General features: G+C 43.7%; 2 protein-coding genes across 4 annotated transcripts in view; both read left to right on the forward strand.

Annotated features, from left to right (window-relative positions):
• The window catches only part of LOC137378692 (protein LSM14 homolog A-like), a 102435-nt gene extending 94064 nt beyond the window's left edge, over positions 1 to 8371 (forward strand). For both annotated transcript variants that reach the window (XM_068049034.1, XM_068049035.1), the window contains exon 10: positions 2631 to 8371. In XM_068049034.1, coding sequence (XP_067905135.1) covers positions 2631 to 2654 — 24 coding nt within the window. In that variant the 3' untranslated portion in view covers positions 2655 to 8371. The remainder of the gene's footprint in view (positions 1 to 2630) is intronic.
• A 4753-nt stretch (positions 8372 to 13124) lies between these two features.
• Positions 13125 to 21717, forward strand: part of LOC137378693 (protein SSXT-like) — a 52580-nt gene continuing 43987 nt past the window's right edge. For both annotated transcript variants that reach the window (XM_068049036.1, XM_068049037.1), the window contains exon 1: positions 13125 to 13328. In XM_068049036.1, coding sequence (XP_067905137.1) covers positions 13260 to 13328 — 69 coding nt within the window. In that variant the 5' untranslated portion in view covers positions 13125 to 13259. The remainder of the gene's footprint in view (positions 13329 to 21717) is intronic.

Below are 21717 nucleotides of genomic sequence, written 5' to 3' on the forward strand. Positions count from 1 at the left end.
TATCTACCTGTGCTGCTGCCTTCAGTGATCTATGGACAAGTACACCAAGGTCCCTCTGTACATCCTAGGGTCCTACCATCCATTGTATATTCCCTTGCCTTGTTGTTCCTCCCAAAATGCATCACCTCACACTTCTCAGGATTAAATTCCATTTGCCACTGCTCTGCCCATCTTACCAGCCATTCTATATTGTCCTGTAATCTAAGGCTTTCCCCCTCACTATTTACGACAGCACCAATTTTCGTGTCATCTGCGAACTTACTGATCATACCTCCTATATTCACGTCTAAATCATTAATGTACACTACAAACAGCAAGGAACCCAGCACCGATCCCTGTGGTACACCACTGTCACAGGCTTCCAATCGCAAAAACAACCCTCGACCATCACCCTCAGCCTCCTGCTACTAAGCCAATTTTGGATCCAAATTGCCCTAGATCTCATGGGCTCTTGCCTTCTTAACCAATCTCCCATGCGGGACCTTATCAAAAGCCTTAGTGAAGTCCATGTAGACTACATCAACTGCTTTACGCTCAACTACACATCTAGTCACTGCCTCGAAAAATTCGATCAAGTTAGTTAGACACCATCTCCTCTTGACAAAGCCATGCTGACTATCCCTGATTAATCCCTGCCTCTCCAAGTGGAGATTAATCCTGTCCTTCAGAATTTTTTCCAATAGTTTCACAACCACTGATGTTAGACTCACCAGCCTGTAATTACCTGGTTTATCCCTGATACCCTTCTTGAATAATGTACCACATTCGCTGTCCTCCAATCCTCTGTACTCCCTACAATTTCTATACTCCTCAAGTGCCTCTGCTGTTTTCAGCACTCTGAATCTGCCATAAGCCTCCTTTTTATTTCTGATCCTATCCTCTATATCCCTTGACATCCAGGGTTCCCTGGACTTGTTGGTCCTACCCTTCCTGTGGCCAGAGAGGATTTGAAAATCTGTGTCAGAGCCCCTGCCATCTCTTCCCTTGCCTCACATAACAGCCTGTGATGTATCTCATTTGGGCCTGTGGATTTATCCACTTTTAAGCCCTTTCAATAGTAATATGTTGAAGAATATCACAATCCCTCTCCCTGATCTCTACACCTACATCGTCCTTCTCCATAGTGAACACAGATGAAAAGTAATCATTTAAAACTTCACCTATATCCTCCGGCTCCACACACACATTGCCAGTTTGGTCCCTCATGGGCCCTACTCTTTCCCTGCTTATCCTCTTGCCCTTAATATACTTATAAAACGCCGTAGGATTTTCCTTTATCTTGCCCACCAGTGTTTTTTCATGTCCCCTCTTTGCTCTCCTAATTACTTTTTTAAGTACCCCCCTACACTTTCTATACTCCTCTAGGGCCTCTGCTGTTTTCAGCACTCTGAATCTGCCATAAGCCTCCTTTTTTTTTTTCTGATCCTATCCTCTATATCCCTTGACATCCAGAGTTCCCTGCACATCTTGGTCCTGCCCTTCACCTTAACGGGCACATGTTGGCTTTGAACTCTCACTATTTCCTCTTTGACTCCCACTGGTCTGATGTAGACTTTCCTGCAAGTAGCTGCTCCCAGTCCACTTCAGCCAGATCCTGTGTTATCATACTGAAATCGGCTTTCCCCCAATTCAGTACCTTTATTTCCGGTCCGTCTTTGTCCTTTTCCTTAACTACCTTAAATCTTAGAGTTATGGTCTCTATCCCCGAAATGCTCCCCCACTGACACTTCTACCACTTGTCCTGCTTCATTCTCTAGTATTAGGTCCAGTACTGCCCCTTCCCTTGTAGGACTTTCTACGTACTGGCTCAGAAAGCTCTCCTGTATGCATTTTAAGAATTCCATCCCCTTTAAGCCTTTTGCACTAAGACTATCCCAGTTGATATTAGAGAAGTTGAAATCCCCTGCTATTATTATCCTATTATTTTTACACCTCTCTGAGATTTGCCTACATATCTGCTCCTCTGTCTCTCCCTGACTGTTTGTTTGGAGGCCTGTAGTACACTCCCAGCCAAGTGATTGCCCCCTTTTTGTTTTTAAGTTTTACCCATATGGCCTCATTTGAGGAACCTTCCAAGATATCATCCATCCTTACTGCAGTAATTGATCAACAGTGCAATACCGCCTCCTCTGTTATCCCCTCCCCTGTCATGCCGTCCAACTTGTACAGGTCCCACCTTCGCCAGAAACAGATCCAGGGAACTAAAGCCCTCTCTCCTGCACCATCTCCTCAGCCATGTATTCATCTGCTCTATCCTCCTATTCCTTTGCTCACTAGCACATCACAGACCTGAAATGTTAACTCTGCTTCTCTCAGCACAGATGCTGCCAGACCTGCTGAAAATTTCCAGTACTTCTGTTTTTGCTTCTCAGAAATATTTCATTGGGACGTCCTGAGGCTGTGAATAGTGCTATTGAAATGCAGGATTTTTCCAGAAATTTTTCATAAGTTGTTTCAACATAATGTCTTGTTTTAATTTCCTTGATGGCATACCATCATTTTAGTCATTGATAAAGTCCTAAAATGCTGGGAATACACTCACACGTGAGTCAACATTTGTGAAGGGTGAAGACAGATTTTAGCCCCAGCACAAAGCATTTATTGATGTGCTTCAATTTTTCTTTTTACAGAAGGACAATAAAGTTGCTGCATAGTATACAAGCTGGATTTCGCAGAAAACGGACTTTAGATCTACCGATCCAGAGAATTTGTTTAGTTTCAAACTTATTTTTGACAGCAAAAGTGAAGAAATTAATTTGCTGTATATCTGTCACCAGCACTGGTCTTTACGTGCTTGACTTCAAAGGGGGAACACGCAATATCTTGTGCAGAAGGTCCGTCTTTACAACGTTGAGCATTAAATATTTGTTTTTGAAATAGCAGAAGGAAAGTTTGTAAATGTATAGATGTGACAAAAAACACATACGACTAGTACGTTGGAGCTTTTCAGTATTTTTGCATTGATAACGAGAGTGCTTTCTTATTATTGAAAATGTTTGATAAAAATGCTGTCAGTTGCAAGAAATACTGTATGCAGCTGGCCATCTACTGTGATTGCAATTTGACTGATAATTTACAGGAAACTACGTTGGAAGCTATTCAGATTCATTATTTTTTCCATGGAACGATAAAACTTAGCTTTAATCTGTTTAGGACAAAAACATATATGCTTAACGTGGCTGGTCTTTTTTTAAGGAGAAAAACATGGGATCAGAACATCTTTCATAACACAAGACATTGGAGATACCTCTCCTGCCCCATCTCGGGTGGGATTGAGTTACAAAACTTTCTGGTGTCTCCCAACTATTCTTCATTGTTTTATGAAGCTGGTAACATTTTTGATTTTGAACAAAACATTAAATTTGTAGCTTTTTTAAAATTTGTGGGTAAAATTAACTCTGAGACATACAAAGCATAAAGGGATCCAAAGAGGAACAATTTTTGAATAGCCATGTGAAGCTGATTTTTGAACTCCATTATTGACATGTAATATATAGTGTATAGTTAGTGCCCCATTAATGTGTTGCCCACAAATTCGAGTTTAATGGTGCAAGGGATGAATTTCCTCTGTCACTGTCATTATTCATCTTTCACCAAGTTCCTTGCTACGCTCATCACATAACAGTAAAAGTAACTATACACTAAATATTATTGAATAACTAACTAATGTCAGTCAGTGAGTTTGAGGAAGTAATTCAGTCACTTGGGACTTTGCTCTTGTGGTTTCATGATATCCAAACTGCTTGATTTGAATTACATTCTTGGTACTTTCTGCAGATCTGATCTGTTATCTATTTATTTGAATGAATTACAGACTTTGAAGGGGGTGGGGCAGGAGACGGATGGGATGAACTGATACATATGGAACCCCAGGTACACGCAGGAAAGTTAGATCCAGGCTAATCTAGTGACGAAACTGCCCTCTCTCTGGCCACTTGTAGGTGCAATGTGCATTGCGCAGACTTCTCCCTGGTGCCATTTTGGTTTGTTTCTTGCTGCACAATGCAAAGTCTTCCTTATTTTTAAAAAAAAGTATAATATTTTGGTATAGTGTTTGGAGGTATTGGTGATTTTCAGGGTGTGAGGAAAGAGGGAATGTTGCTTCTGATAGTGTGGCGTGGGTCAGAATCCCCTTTCACTTTACAGTTCATGGATGACTCCCATCAAAAAAAAAGTAGTCCCAAGTACAACCTACCTAGTCTGCACTGTAACCAGGTTGTACATGTTGGGACAAAGCCATGATCAGCAGGTGTCATTGACGTCCCATCAGAGTTGCACATACACACTTGCAAAAAGAAAATCCAACAAATTGAATTCCATGCCAGCTCTTCACTTTTCCCATCCTAACCAGCTTTTTTTTTAAAGCATGAGTCCCAATTACAATTTGAAAATTTGTGTTGATGCAAGCTACTTTGACCAGTGAACTCCACTGAGTGCTTGGTAAGATGCCATGCAAATCCAGATAAAGGCAGCAGGTTGGTGATTACGTCTAACAATTGTGGTAATACTTCATACAGTGGTTATTTGAATTGTCCCTTGCTGTAATCTAAATGCTACAGATGCTGTGAAGTTATAAAATTTCTCTTTGTCTCTCTCTTAGCTTTGAATATTAACCAGATGTGCTGGTGTTTATTTGATCTAGAGATTTACAGCATAGTGTGTTTTCTGTTTACCTCACTGACTTGACATGAGGTTTTTATTCAATAATGAGAAATAAACCATTGTTCAGAACATTCAGCTGCTTGGTGATGTGTTTCAAGGGACTGCATTTGTTTGCAGGCAACATTTAAACAAAGGCTTGAGCAGTTATTTGGGCGGGGGGGTGGAGAGGATTACTTGAAGTACTTCATTTCCTCTGTACCCAGAGGGCTCTGATTTGCCAACAGCACCCTGAAGATAAGAAAGGAAACAGAGTTCCCACTCCTGATTGCTATGTGTGCGATGAGGAAGGACATGATTGGATTTGAGAGCATGAGTCACTCATGGAGATTGTCATTTGGATGTGATACAGGAGAGTTCCTGATTACCCATAGAACCGGTTTCAGCATGAGTTGGTATCAGTTGGGGGAAGAGATGAAACCTGCACACCATAACATCTGCATGAGTGATGGACAAGTGAGCTGCATGTGTTGAACTGGAAGAAGGTTGCTCCAGTCATTGTTCATGTTTCAGCAGTGGTTCTCGAGGATCTGATGAGTAATCTTGTGGTCAAGTTGAGGCTGTTTTTGTTTTTTGAAGTGGGTGTGGGAACTGGGTTGCTTGATGTTTGGGGGGGAAGAAAGACTAGGCCCCAAATTGTGACTTGCCCTTCTGATTGTGAGACTTGCCAAAAAAAAAAAGGAACCAGTTGTATCAAACTTTTCCAAGTGTGTATAACCTTATGTGTGCAGTGTCCACTAATAGGCAGTCCAATTGAATACACTTTGGGAGCATGGGTTGCACAGTGAGTTCTGACACTGTTGTTTTCACTGCCTGAGGTCTTGTTACAAAACCAGATCTGCAGACTGATGGGATGTCAGTCCATACTGTCTGGAAGCAATCTATGTAAAATGGGTTTAGGAGATCTCATATTAGCTCCTGGTGGTTATGTCTTCACCCCGCCACTTGGCACTAAAGCAGTAATCTCATTTGAGATGACTGGTATGAAAATGGATAAAGAGCACACTGATTTACAGGTGGCTACTGTGGACCTTGGGATTGTCTAGAGGGAACATTTATTCTGCACTGGCCTTGACTTTTGGGAGTGCTCAAAATGAATGTAATCACATTGTTACCTGATCATTGACTTATTTCTGGGGTTTTTAACTTGTGTTCCTAATTTTCTTTTGCTCAATCTGTTTCATCTCTGCTTCCAAAGCTGGAACTACCTGTAGGTATGACATTTTTGAATGTTATTTTTGGCAGAGACACTCTTTGCTCCAAGCATCTCCATTTTTGATTTTCTTAAAGTCTTGTCATTGTCCATAGTTCTGCTTTGGTGCTGCAAATGTAAGGAAGTAGATTTGCAACACCTTTAATCTGGTATAAGACTTGGCATTAGCACAGGATGCATTTGTGCATTACATGTGTCTTCAATTAGATTGTCAGACAGTAATGATTTGTTTGTTTTTGTTTATTTTTAAAAATTGGAGGCTTTTAACCAAATGTCCAAATAGATCACATTCCTGTACTCCTTTGAGGTTCTGGATCTTGTGATGATTCGTTCTTGAAAACAAGGTTTAGATTTTTGCCATTTTAAGGGTTTTTAATAGAATTGGATGAATTTATTCAACTCTCTGGGTGCTGTCTGCAGCAGATTATACAGGTTTGAGAATTTTATTCCAAAAAGTCAGAGAATTTGGATGTAGAATTCTGAATTTTTGGAAATTTCTTGACTTTTAGGAGCTGGAATCTGTCGGATTTGCAATATGGATTTTCAGGTTTGGATTGGAAGTTAGACTAAAAAGCATCAATTTATTTATTTAAAAAAAGACCTTGTGTAGCTTAATATAAATCTGTTGTTTAAGGTGAGTGCCTGTCATCATTTAGTATTGTATTTCATTTTCATTGGCAAGTGGACTCCAGTGGGATATGTTGTAACACTCTTGGCTCAAGACAAAACTTAGCATGAAGTCACTGTCCCCACCTGTCCCCTCTTTGGTAGCAGACACACACAACATGCTCCCAGTGAAAGCAGATGAATCCTGAATCAATTAGCTTAAAAAAAGGAATTGGATAAATCACTAACGGGATTAAAGACTGCTTCGCAGAGGTAGACTGATGAATCAAATGTCCCATTGGACTTAATGGTTCCTGTACTGTTGAGATAGGGTACAGTGGGTGGGGGTGTGAGTCAAGTGGTTGCTTGTGATGCAGAGTGGGCCACTGTTTAACAGTGGAGGTGTGGCCTTTTTGAAAATGCAATAAGACGATCACTGAGCTTGCCTTTTATAGAGGTTTTGTCAAAAGATATCTAGTTTTGCTGCATTAACTTTGAACAATCTGCATGTAGAGTGTGCATTGAAGGTGAAACATTGAGTACTCATTCCAGTTTTTGTTTTGAAGGGTTAAAATGCAGAAGCACCGAATCAGTGTAAAAATTCTGTGCTTTGAAGTGTGTCCATAGTGACAGTCACTGCAGCATTGACAGAATAGCATGAAATACATGAATGGAAAATGTGAAGATCGTTACACCCATGTCTTAATTTTTATGGTAGTCTTTTTCCTGGAATGGTTCCTCACAAGCCATGCTGGTCTCAACGGAAAAATATTTTGATCTTTCCCACAATGGGTGTGTAGAAATCTGTATGCAAAGGCCTCTTTTCACATTCATTGACTTGCAGTTAGGATCAAGTTAAGGAACCCAAGAAAGTTCAGTTGGAAAGCTGAGTTGGGTAGAAATTGATCAACATACCTGCTTAATTTTTTTTTTGAAAGGGAATCTATTACAGGTTGTTGGGGTTTTTGAAATGCTGTTGGATGATGAGGCATTATAGTACGATCAATGGAAAAGAACCCTGCTGGTCTGAATTTTACCGTGTCTCCATAACCAGTGCTATGAAATCCCTCCCTGTTGACCTGCATTGTTTATGTTGTAATTTGCCCATACATCTTTTAGGAGGAAAGTGAGGAAAAAGAACATATATGAGCACATTCTCAACCATTGGTCCATCACTCTTTCATGATGGTACTCTTATTGGTTACGGGAGTTCCATTGAAGGAGATGGCAAATGTATTTGAAGCCGAGAGCTTATAAACTGTTAACCCAATAGATTTAATGCCATCAAATGGGGCTTCTGACGACATCTGGCACTGTACTGGAACAGGTAGTGGATTTGTACGCCAAGAGCACCACATTGTGATAGTGTACTGTACCCTCAATAGCCTTTGGGAGGAAGAGGCCATGGGGAAATGAAAACTAGATACTGGAATCTTCTTTGGGAAGCAGGAAGAGATGAAATATTGATACATCTGGAGGTATTTGAAACTTTTTGGCAGGGGTTAGAGAAAGGGTGTCATACCAATTTTTAAATTATGTTCAAATCTAAAGCATGATCAAGTAGCAATAATAGACTTCATGTACTGTTCTGCCACAGCAGAGGTCACTGCTGTGTTTTGGTAGCAAAGTTGAAGGTTATTGTGTACATGGGCAACTTTTTGCCCCAACAAATTCACACTGCCCCTCTTCCTCCACCCCCCCCCCCCAAAAAAAAAAACCAAGTGTGGTATAAATAAATTAAGACACTTGGAATTTTCAATTTTTTAGAAATGGGTATTAATGGATTGACTAACCTGAAAGCATAACAAATTCTAATGAGCTTTCTTGATGAATTGTACCTATGTGTGTCTGTATGTATTTCAAACATCTTAATAAAAGGAAATTCACCAAGAAGTTTAATGTGTAGACTTTCTAGTGGAATTCCTTATTCAGAATGCCAAGTTGGAAAGCAAATGTTTACCTCAGGTTAATGTGATCACATGTTTCCCATATTTAAACACTGTTTTTGATTTCATCATAGTCTTCTATCTGTGTTGTATGATTTTCTGTGACCCATTGTGCCTGTGCAAGTTCTTTCATGAAAGAGCTATCCAATTAGCTTCCCATATCCCTGCAAGCATTTCCATATCAAGTATTTATCCAATTCCCTTTTGAAAGTTACTATTGAAACTGCTTCCACTACCCCTTTCAGGCTGTGCATTCCAAATCATAACTCGCTGCAGAAAAGAATTTCTCCTCATCTCCCTCCTGGTTCTTCTCACAATTACCTTCAATCTGTTTTCCTGGAGCAGTTTCTGGGAGTTATTCACAGGGCTTTCCAACATTGTTAGGTTTTGAAGTTCTTTCTGAATGAACAATCCTGTTATTTCTTCCAATACTGGTGTCAGACTCCAAATCTGAACCTGATGCTAGTTTTCTCAATGAAAGGGAGTGTTTCTAAGAGCCAGCTTAAAGTTAAGTAGACATTCAAAACCCAAAAAGAACATGTATTTATATTGCACCTCCTCATAATTCTTCACATACACTGACATATGTGGGTGAACACAGCAGTTGTCATTTTGCTCACAGCAAGATCCCACAAACTGCCAGTAAGAGGAGTGACTAGATACTCTGCATTCACCTCGCCTGAAAAATTTGCAAAACCTCATCAATTTAGAGTTGTGCAGCCCCCAAAAATCTGATGAACCAAGAAAGCCCTGAGCTGTGGGAACAAGCAGTCACACAAACTGTACATTAAGCAGTCAGTCTAGACTTGGAGATGACCATTAGATGAACGGTTCAAGGGCAAACCTAAATGTTAAGAGCTGAAACTGACTATGTAACACTAGTGGGGTCCTATGCTTACATTGGTTCCCATTCTGGCATTGCCTTTTTTTCTACTTTCTCATCCTACTATTAAAATCTCTCCATTGCCTCTCCCCTCTGTCATCACTTTCAGCCCTCTAACTTTTGAGATCTCCACGCCTCCAGTGATGTCTTCTTGCACATCCCCAATTTCCTTCAACCCACCATTGGTATCTGTGCCTTGAGCTGTCTTGGTCCTAATCTCTGTAATTCCCTCCCTAAACCCCTCTACTTGCCAAAGATGTTCCTTAAAATCTACCTATTTAACAGTTCTTTGTCCGAATATCTCCTTGAGTGACTTGGTGTCAAATTTTGGCTGAAGCACCTTGGGATGTATTGGTACATTTGACCAAGACATAACTAGACCTGCCACATAAATACTGTGGCTGCAAGAACAGATCAGAGGCTGGGTAATCTCAATGGATAACTCTGCTGCCTTCCCAAAGCCTTTCTACCAACTAAAGGGACATGTCAAAAGTGTAACAGAATACTCCCCATTTTCCTAGATGCATGCAGTTCCAACAACACTCCAGAAGCTCAACACCATCCAGGACAAAGGAGCTTCTACTACCTTAAACATTCATTTCCTCCAACACCGCACACAGTAGCTGCAGTGTGCACCATCTCCAAGATGCACTGTGGCAACTCAACAAGATTTCTTCAACAACACCTTACAAACTACCATTACTGCCTAGAAAAATAAGGGCAGTAAGTGCATAGTAACCATCCTGACATGAAAATGTATCTCCATTCCTTCACTCGCTGCATCAAAATCCTGTAATTCCCTCCATAACAGCACTCTGGGTGCACAGACTGCAGGGGTTCGTGAAGGAGGGGAGGGGGGGTCACCATCTCGAGGGCAATTAGGATTGGGTAATAAATGCTGGTCCTATCAATGACATCCACATCCCATAAATGAATAAAGAAAATAGTGGTTATAGATGTGCAAGTTGTTATTTGGGGCTTATTCCCTAGAATATACAGGGTTTTAAACTTAAGTTGCATTCTAGTTGATTTCTCAGCATTTTAACAAAAGGAAAATCATTGATATTTGGATTTTCAACAGATAACCAGACTCACTTCAACTCATTTTCACAGTCGTCCATACCCACTGCCTGAGCTCTGAATCTCAGTCCAATCCCTGCAGATCCAGATCACAGAATAAATCCTGTCCAATTCCCAACAGTTTCCTCAGGACACCTGGTAGCCAAGGTTCAGTGGGTTGCCCTCTCATCTCTAAGTCATAAAGTTGTTGGTTCAACTTCAAGCCCAATTCCAGAGACTTGGGCAGATAGCAAAAAGTAGAACATTTTGAAGTACTAATTTCTTTAAAGTAAGATTTCCAAAGAAAAATGCACCTTAAAGGAGAAATGTAAATAGAGATGCATAGATTCACAAGTTATTGAAAAGTGCTGAACAAGCAATTGAGTCATTAAAAAAGGAGCAGAATCTTTGTTTTTATGTCTTTAGATACAGAATACAAAAAGCTGAAGCGATGCTGAATGTGTACAGGACCGAAGTTAGGCTACAGTTAAGAGTATTGTGCATAGTTTTGGAGACCCTTTTACACAGACAATATCAAAAGTAATGAGAAAGGTGCAGGATAGGTTCAGTGTAATGGTATCTAGGATGAGGGAGCACAGTTTTAAAGATGAACTAGAGCTTTTTTTCACTAGAGTTGAGACTTAAGGGATCTTCAACATTATTAAGGATTTTGGTCAGGGAAGTATTATTTCCAATAGTTGATAGAATAATTAGGCACAAATTCAAGGTAACAAATTGGAATGAAAGGGGAGCTACTTGCATCGAAATTACAACACCGAAACAGGCCATTCAGCCCAACCAATTTGTGTTGCCATTTACCCTCCATGTGAGAAAATAGACCTTATCACATTTATCTACTCTGCTCCAATCTCCCTTTATCCTCTTTTTCTTCATACACCTATCCAAGCTAATTTTGAATGATATAGTTTCTACCTCAACCACTAATCCCAGGGAGAAGGTTCCAGTGAAGTTTCTCTTTTTTTTAAAATCTCTTACATCTCTGCTAAATATATCTGTGACCAAGACTCTTATTATGTTGATCTGTAATCTATGATCTACAAATCTTAGACCTTTTCGATCCTCTATACATTTAATTGTTTTATAATGTGAGGCACACACCCCCCCCCCCCCCCCCCCCACATACACACATGCCAAGACTGAGGCACACATGATTTTTGCCACGTGAACATTAAAAATTTAAAAATTACAAGCCCCAGACTGGAAAGACATTTGCATCGTAGTATAAGGTGCTGAAACAATGGGGACCTAGTAGTTGCTTCCCCAATACACAAGTGGTCAGACCAGTTTTAGTCACATGACTGACTGGCTGTTGCAAAGATTTGAACTGAGTTTTAAGCTGGAGAAAATAGTACTTGAGATCTGTGTGTTCATGGACTGAGAAAATCTCTTCTGTCTGCCCTCATCTTGCTCTCACCAGCTTTGGAAACCATTGAAAACACGTAAACTCAAAGAGAAAAAGTCTCCTACGTGAACAAGGTTTAAAAGGAACACTGGACCCCAATGAAACGCAAAACCATATCTTCAATCAAGGACTACAGCGAGATTGAAAAACACCAACAAGATATTGCCTCAAACTGTTCTACTGATCTATTCTTTGTTCCTGTCCCTATTTGCATATGTGTATCGCGTGTACATACTAGTGTGGGCACATTGTATATCCGTAGGCGTGAACCGTATTAGAGTTTAATTTTAAGGTTTATTAAATTTCATCTTCTTTAAACCAAAGAAAGCCTGTGCTAATTTCTTTGCCTTGTAATTGGAAAGTTGCGAACAAGAATTCACAAAGGGGAGCTCAAAACACTGTTTAAAATTACACCCTGTTACAATAAGACCAGGTAAAGACAGCCAAAGACCCCCTAGATACATTTCTCACCTGGTCGTAATAATAACCATTTCATCCGTGGCATCCTAAGACTACACAATTTCCTTTATTAATACTTATATCTATATCTTTGCAATCTCTTTTAAAAAAAAACACCCCAGTATTGCTCAAAGGTCGTGTTGGCTGATTTATCCCTCCACCTCACTTCAGTGAGCTCACTTCTCATCGCTCCACCATCTGGCGTTCCATTTCTTTGGGAAGGTGGGAGGTATACAGTAAATGGCAGAACCCTTAGGAGTATTGACAGGCAGAGAGATATGGGCATACAGGTCCACAGGTCACTGAAAGTGGCAACACACTTCCGGGGACTGTATCCCTCTCTTCCCATCCTATTCATGTATTTGTCAAGATGCCTCTTAAACGTTGCTATCGTACCTGCTTCCACACCTCCCCCGGCAGCAAGTTCCAGGCACTCACCACCCTCTGTAAAGAACTTGCCTCGCACATCCTCTCTAAACTTTGCCCCTCGCACCTTAACCCCATGTCCCCCAGTAACTGACTCTTCCACCCTGGGAAAAAGCTTCTGACTATCCACTCTGTCCATGCCACTCATAACTTTGTAAACCTCTATCATGTCGCCCCTCCACCTCTGTCGTTCCAGTGAAAACAATCTGAGTTTATCCAACCTCAAATATATATGTTTACACGGAAGTGGTTAGAACGGGACATATCTCTGCCATAAAGTGTTGCTGAAGTAGACTCTTACATTATTTTCAAAGGGAGTGAGATGCCTGAGAAATGTTAAACGATCCTGTGAGTGCAGAGTGTGATGGGCGCAGTGAGCTGTTTGCTGCTGGGACAGGCGGATTGCCATGCCCTGCAGTTTGTGCTGGGAACTCGGGGAGGCGCTGGAGAGCAGCCGGCTGGAAGAGGAAGCGCGGGCAGCGGGAGAGGCAGACAGGAGCTGAGGGGAGGGAGAGAGGCTGCGATCGCTCACACTGACAGGGAGGGACTCCGAGCGGCCGCCGCCGCCGTTCCTCCTCCACCGCGATGTCGGTGGTCTTCGTGCCCCAGAGACTGCGGGGGAAATGCGAAATAAACCAGGCGACCATCCAGAAGGTAAGTGGGGGTGACAGGCCCCGGGGGTCGGGGAGGACAGACTCCGGGGGTGGTGGGGGGAGGACGGGCCCCGGGGGGCGGCCCGGCCCGGACATCACTGGCCTTGACCCTGAACCTGGGCCTGCGTTCAATCTCCAGGCTCTCGTTGCTGTGGAGATGCCGGGTTCGGTTCCCGAGCTTTCCGACACTTTATTAACCGAGCAGCCCATTTGGCGCCGCTAAGGGCGGGCGGGAGGCCGGGGTCGGGGCCTGTTGTTTCGGAGCTGCATCCCTGACTGTGGGAGTTTGTAATCTCTCTCTCCCGCCCGCCTGCTGTCTGTCCCGCTGCACCGGCTGTCAAACTCAACATGGTTTCGTTTCAAGAGCCCGACCGCTCTGATTTAAAAAGACAGCCTGTCGCCCCCGCACCCCCTGCTCCCTTAGGTTTAGAAAGATCGGCTGTGGTGGTCTTTTTTTTCTCCCCCCAAAAATATACTTTATTTATAAAAATCTGTAAAAAAAAAATTACAAAACAATTCAAAACAGCAGCAAGTTGATATTCCAGAAAGTGCAAAAGAAATGAGTTTTCTTCAATACCGGAGTGAGTTGCCTCACAACCCTTCCGTTCCATTTTACATGCCATGTACATTTTACAGCAAAACCATATTTGGTGTATATAGCCCGAGGGGTTTTCCATGGGTCCAGCTCCTCAGTTCACTATGGTGGGAGAGCCTTACACTGTGTGCGACTGTATCAAGCTGTGCAGAGACCCCCAGTATACAAACACCAAGTCACTACTCAGTGCTCAGGTTCTATCTGTCCCCTGTGTTGCAAAGGATGGGTCTGGTCACATTGCCATAGAACACTCCATCCAGTTGGACCGTTCCTTACCACCTATCCTTCGTGGAAAAGTTTGTGCAGAAAACACCTTTGACTACCAATCCACCAGGCAGTGGTACCCAGGCGATCATATCCCTGAGTAGCGTGAGACTATCAGAGATCTTTCTGCCGGGTACAGTACAGATCTGGTCAGGGTGAATCACCAACTCCAGAGCAGACTTGTCCCGACTGGCGATGACTTTGGAAAGAATCTTCAAGTCTACATTAAACATAGAAAATAGGAGCAGTAGTAGGCCATTCGGCCCTTTGAGCCTGCTCCGCCATTCATTATGATCGTGGCTGGTCATCCAACTCAATAACCTGTTCCCACATTTTCCCCATATCCTTTGATCCCTTTAAACCCAAGAGCTATATCTAACTCCTTCTTGAAAACATACAATGTTTTAGCCTCAACTACTTTCTGTGGTAGCGAATTCCACAGGTTCACCACTCTTGGGTGAAGAAATTTCTCCTCATCTCAGTCCTGAAAGGTTTACCCCGTATCCTTAGACTATGACCCCTGGTTCTTGCCTCCCCCCCACCATCGGGAACATCTTTCTTGCATCTACCCTGTCAAGTCCTGTTAGAATTTTATAGGTTTCTATGAGATCCCCCCTCACTCTTCTGAACTCCAGCGAATATAATCCTAACCGACTCAATCTCTCCTCATACGTCAGTCCTGCCATCCCAGGAATCAGTCTGGTGAACCTTTGCTGCACTCCCTCAATAGCAAGAACATCCTTCCTCAGATAAGGAGACCAAAACTGCACACAATATTCCAGGTGTGGCCTCACCAAGGCCCTGTATAATTGTAGCAAGCCATCCCTGCTCCTGTACTCGAATCCTCTCACTATGAAGGCCAACATGCCATTTGCCTTTTTTACTCCTTGTTGCACCTGCATGCTTAGCTTCAGCGACTGGTGTATGAGAACACCCAGGTCTCATTTTGCATATTCCCCTCTCTCCGTTTATAGCCGTTCAGATAATAATCTGCCTTCCTGTTTTTGTTACTAAAGTGGATAACCTCACATTTATCCACATTATACTGCATCTGCCATGCATAAGCCCATTCATTCAACTTGTCCAAATCACCCTGAAGCCTCTCTGCATCCTCCTCGCATCTCACCCTCCCACCCAGTTTTGTGTCATCTGCAAATTTGGAGATATTACATTTAGTTCCCTCATCTAAATCGTTGATATATGTTGTGAATAGCTGGGGTCCTAGCACTGATCCCTGCAGTCACTGCCTGCCATTTGGAAAAAGACCCATTTATTCCTACTCTTCGTTTCCTGTCTGCCAACCAATGTTCTATCGATCGTAATACACTACCCCCAATTCCATGCTCTTTAATTTTACACGCTAATCTCTTATGTGGGACTTTGTCGAAAGCCTTCTGAAAGTCCAAATAAACCACATCCACTGGCTCCCCCATCAACTCTACTAGTTACATCCTCGAAGAATTCTGGTAGATTTGTCAAGCATGATTTCCCTTTCGTAAATCCATGCTGACTCTGTCCGATTCTGCCACTGTTCTCCAAGTGCTCTGCTATAGAATCTTCGATAATGGACTCTAGAATTTTCCCCACTACCGACGTCAGGCTGACTGGTCTATAATTCCCTGCTTTCTCTCTACCTCCCTTTTTAAATAGTGGGGTTACATTAGCTACCCTCCAATCTGTAGGAACTGTTCCAGAGTCTATAGAAACTTGGAAGATGACCACCAATGCGTCCACTATTTCTAGGATCACTTCCTTAAGTACTCTGGGATGTAGATTATCAGGCCCTGGGGATTTATCGGCCTTCAATCCCATCAATTTCCCCAACACCATTTCTCTATTCATACTGATTTCCTTCAGTTCCTCCCTCTCACTAAGCCCTGTGTTCCCCAACATTTCTGGTATGATATTTGTGTCCTCCTTTGTGAAGACATAACCAAAGTATGCATTTAGTTGGTCAGCCATTTCTTTGAACCCCATAATAAATTCCCCTGTTTCTGACTGTAAGAGACCTCCATTTGTCTTCACTAATCTTTTTCTCTTCACATACCTATAGAAGCTTTTACAGTCAGTTTTTATGTTCTCCACAAGCTTGCTCTCGTACTCTATTTTCTTAATCAGTCCCTTGGTCCTCCTTTACTGAATTCTAAACTGCTCCCAATCCTCAGGTCTGTTGTTTTTTCTGGCAAATTTATATGCCTCTTTCTGGGATCTAATGCTATCTCTAATTTCCCTTGTAAGCCATGGTTTGGCTACCTTTCCCGTTATACTTTTGCGCCAGACAGGAATAGGCAATTGTTGGAGTTCATCCATGTGCTCTTTGAATGTTTGCCTTTGCCTTTCCACCGTCATCCCTTTAAGTAACGTTTCCCAATCCATCCTAGCCAACACGCGCCTCATACCTTCGTAGTTTCCTTTACTAAGATTCAGGATCCTTGGATCAGAATCAGCTATGTCACTCTCCATCTTGATGATGAATTCTATCATATTATGGTTGCTCATCCCCAAGGGGTCTCGCACAACTATATTGTCAATTATTCTTCTCTCATTACACAATACTCAATCTAGGATGGCCTGTTCTCTGGTTATTGAGTTCAATAATTTCAGAGCATGACAGCATCCCATTTTACTGTCATTTTTAGTTATTTTTTTTCTTCCTTTGTTTTAAACATTTTTTACAATCTTTTTTTTGCATTTTTTTCGTTTCATCTTAGTTTTTTCAGTTTGTTCACCCACTGTTTTTTTTCAGGTTTGCACTTGCTGCTGTTCAATATTCAGTGTATTAACAGCTAATCTGTACTAATGCTTTGTCTTTCAACATACCATTAACATGTTATTTGCCTTTGCTCCGTGACCTTTTGGTCAGCTATGTGGCCTGGTCCAATCTAGACCTCCTTTGTTATCTCTTGCCCCACCTCACTTGCTTATAACCTGTGACTTTTCTAATATTCGTCAGTTCCGATGAAGGGTCACTGACCCGAAACGTTAACTCTGCTTCTCTTTCCACAGATGCTGCCAGACCTGCTGAGTGGTTCCAGCATTTCTTGTTTTTATTTCAGATTTCCAGCATATGCAGTATTTTGTTTTTATATTATTATTGTGGCCTGTTCTCTAGTTGGTTCCTCAACGTATTGGTCCAGAAAACCATCCCGTATACACTCCAAGAATTCCTCCTCTATAGTATTGTGACTAATTTGATTTGCCCAATCAAATCTGCCCAGACTACAGTCACCCATAATTACAGACGTTCCTTAATCGCATGCATCTCTAATTTCCTGTTTAATGCCATTCCCAACATCACCACTACAGTTTGGGGGGTCTATATACAACCCTCACTAACGTTTTTTGCCCCTTAGTGTTTCTCAGCTCTACCCGTACAAATTCCACGTCGTCAGAGCTAATATCCTTCCTCACTATTGTGTTAATTTCCTCTTTAACCAGCAATACAACTCCACCGCCTTTTACTTTTTTTCTGTCCTTCCTAGATACTGAATACCCCTGGATGTTCATTTCCCATCCCTGGTCACCTTGCAGCCATGTCTCCGTAATCCCGACTATATCATACCTGTTTACATCTATTTGTGCGATTAATTCATCCACTTTATTGCGAATGCTCCACGCGTTAAGGCACAAAGCCTTAAGGCTTGTCTTTTGAACAACACTTGGCCCCTTCCCACTATTTTTCACTGTGTCCCTGTTTGATTCTGGCCCTTGATTTCTCTGCCTATCACTTTTCTTATTCCCCTTACTTAAGCAGTGAGATGGGCCACCAATTTCTGATTTCCGCCCTCTCCCCCTTCCACTTGTAGATGAGGGCGATGATCCCTTTCATCGTGGATTTTAACATGCTGCTGGCCAGAAGCATACTCTCGTACACTTCCAGCAGGTCTGGGCTGATCCAGCCCCACAGAGTCAAACTCAACTAGTAAGCCATCGCTTCAGGGAGTTTTACTCGTCTCGAAGGACCTGACGGCCTTTGTCAGCTCGTCCAGAGTTAGTGGTTTGTCCAGACCGTCCCGCATGCTGTCATCTAAAACCTCCGTGATAGATGACAGGAAGGTCTGGGAGGCCGTGCTGTTCGTGGGCTTCACGTCGTACAGCCCAGCATAGAAGGATTTGCTAATCCTTAGTATGTCAGACTGCAAAGACGTTACCGAACCATCCTCTTCCTTCAGGCTGCTGATCACAGAGCTCTCTCTCTCTACCTTTTGGAAGAAGTAATGCAAGCACATCCTGCTCAACAGAGCGGACTCTGGATCGGAAGATGATCCTGGAGGCCTCCGTGGTAAAGAGCGAGGCCTGCTGGCTCTTCACCTCTTGGAGATCCTCCTGAACCTCGACTGCAGCCGGAGCAGTTTTTGCATTCTTTTCTGGAGTCAGGATATTTCTCTCTGTGTTTCTCTCACCCTCTGAACACCATTGAGGATAAGGAGCCTCTTGATCTTCTCCTTGATCGCTTCCCACCAGTGCACAAGAGACTCAAAAGAGGAGTCTCACGGTTCTCCAAGCTTTGTAATCCCTTTTGAGTTTCTTCGTGTACTCTGGGGTTAGTAGTGTAACATTCAGCTTCCATGTCCCTTTACCAACCCGCTGGTCATCCTGTAAGTAACTGTCGGCCAGTAAGAGGCAGTGATCAGAGAAGAATGGTGGATCTGACCGTGAAAGCGCGGGACACAAACAGGAAGTCAATCCTGGAACGGGCAGACCCGTCTGGTCTTGACCAGGTGTATCTTTGCCGTGCTGCATCAGGTCTGCTGAAGACATCGTGCAGCTTGGCATCTTTTACGGTTTCCATTAGGAATCTGGACGTAGCGTCCATTTTGCTGTCGTCACTGTTGTATCAGTGATGCAGTTGAAGTCATCGAGAATGACCGGCCTGGATGTCGCCAGCAGCAGTGGGAGCTGCTGGAGGACGGTCAGTCACTTGCTGCATTGAACCAGGGCGTACACGTTGATTATCCGCAGTAGAGCATTGTTGTACATTACATCTGCTACGAGGAGGCGACCGCCCACCACCTCCTTAACTTCGGAGATGGTGAAGTTGGCTCCCTGCAGCAGAATGCCCAGGCTGGAGGAACGGGAATCACTTCCCCCTGACCAGGTCGATGGCCCGTGGGACCACCATTTCCTGTAAGTGCTGAGGTGCAGGATTCCACCCTCCTGCAGAAACAGCGGGTCGGCTTTGTCTTTGGCAAGGTAGTGGATTTAATGCTACACGCATTAATTGAAGCAATCTTTATACCCGTTTTAAAGTTGGGTGTTGCTTACCATGCCAGGTGTCCTTGCTAGTCCCAGTCCTTGGGTATGTTCCTGCACACCTATCGTGTATACAATCTATTTCACATTCGTTGGGCTCAGATACCCCTCCTGGTTACTCATGGGGGTTTTGTTCCGCTGGGGTGACATCAGAGGGGTCTTGGAGGCAGCAAGGCTTGGGCTGTCCTCTGCTGTTGGTGTCTTTCCCTTCTGTCCCTCCTTGAAGACATCACTGCTCCCGGATTCCCGGAGCTGATGTGCGCCAGACGCTTTGCTGCTCTCGGTCTCCCGGAGCTAGGGTGCACTGGGCATCTCGCTGGGTTCGATGCTTTGAGGTTGGGGCGCACTGGGCCCGTCACAGCTTCCAGGGCCCTGGAGCTGGGGGCCTTGCTCTTCCAGCTGCTTTGAGTTCTGCTGCTTCTTTTGCAGATGCCGTCTTTACAGCCCTTCCTCCTCCAATGAGGAGGAGCTGCTGTAGTCTGTCTCAGACGGCAGCCTCCTCTTGCCACTGGTTTGGGTGGTGACCTGTTCCTTTTTTGGAGGCTTCTTCTTTATGGTTTTCCTTTTTGCCACTTGCTGCTGACCAGTTTGTCCATCTGCTGCCTCCTCCTTCATTGATTCTGTCTGGAGAGGAGTTTCCGGGCATGGGGTCGGTGTTGTGTCGCTGGTTGCAGCAGCCGTCCCTTTCTTCTCCTTCTCAGATAGACTTTCCTCGCTGCAGGGAGGATTGCTTGTCTCCTTCCCAACACCAGGCGCGTTCACCGTTCCTTCTCCCAGCCTTTCCTTGGACCTTGCTGCCTGTGCATAACTGAGGCAGCGTTTGGGCAGGTTTTGTAGAAGTGGCCTACCTCACCGCACAGGTTGCAACACTTACTCTGTTTACAGTCCTTGGTCTGATGACCTTCCCTCTTGCGGTTCTTGCAGATGTCTGTGCTGCAGTTGGCCGCCATGTGACCCGATTTGCCACAGGTGCAGGAAACTCTGGGCTGCCCCGCATAGACCAAGAAGCATCGACTTCCCCCAATAGCGAAGCTGGAGGGGGGAATGGATGATGGCTCTGTTGGCATCAACCTTCAGGGTCACCTTGACCTGCCGTTTGCTGGTCCAAATCCCAAACAGGTCCTTGACATTAGTGCTGCTGCCCGCCTCCGTTGTGAGGATTGACAACGGCACCTGGTTTCCCCTCTCCTTGAACACCTTCAGGAACTTGATGCATCGCGCCACATTCTTGAACGTCGCGTCGAAATATCCACTGCTGGGGAAGTCCTGCAGGCAGAAGATGTCTGCAGCTGGGAATCCACAGCAATCAATAAGGATTTTCTTAATGAAGGAGGTATGGTCAACTGGTGCACCTTCTTCATTATCCTTCACCACCACCCGAACGATGTTACGCACTCCCTGGCCTGAAGTTCTAGAATTGGTTACAGCCATTTTACTCAGAAACCTACCTGGAACAGGATCATGGTCTCTCCCCTGCCAGGTAAGTCCCTAACCAATGTAGAAGGGTCTGATGTTGTTTGTTCATTGAGTTTTACCCCTCCCATTTTCTGGAATATTAAAAGGGAGGAAGCATGGTGGGAGGAAATCGGCCTTATTTCCTACTTTTGATGACTGCACCTGCAGGTGAGGGATTTAAGGGACATGGAGCAAAAGCAGGTCAAAGGGCTGGAGGTACAGATGAACCACGATCTGATTGAATGGCAGATCAACCTAGAGGAGCTGAATGGCCTCCTCCTGTTCCTGTGAAGCGTTCACTGCCAGATGGGGTTGGCTGAGGAGAAGATTGGGTTTGTTGTGACGTGGCATGTAGTTGAATAGTCAAAACGTGTTTAGTTTAGTCTAGAGATACAGCACTGAAACAGGCCCTTCGGCCCACTGAGTCTGTGCCGACCATCAACCACCCATTTATACTAATCCCATATTCCTACCACATCCCCACCTGTCCCTATATTTCCCTACCACCTACCTATACTAGGGATAATTTATAATGGCCAATTTACCTACCAACCTGCAAGTCTTTTTGGCTGTGGCAGGAAACCGGAGCACCCGGAGAAAACCCACGCAGACACAGGGAGAACTTGCAAACTCCACACAGGCAGTACCCAGAATTGAACCCGGGTCGCTGGAGCTGTGAGGCTGCGGTGCTAACCACTGTGCAACTGTGCCGCCAGGAATGGCTTGGAGTGGGTCAGATGCAAGAAATAACTTTCATTCACACAACAATTTGATAAGATCATTCAAAGAGGAAATAGTGAGAGTTCAGAGCCAACATGTACCC

Source organism: Heterodontus francisci, chromosome 17, assembly GCF_036365525.1.
Source record: "Heterodontus francisci isolate sHetFra1 chromosome 17, sHetFra1.hap1, whole genome shotgun sequence".
Lineage (NCBI taxonomy): Eukaryota > Metazoa > Chordata > Chondrichthyes > Heterodontiformes > Heterodontidae > Heterodontus > Heterodontus francisci.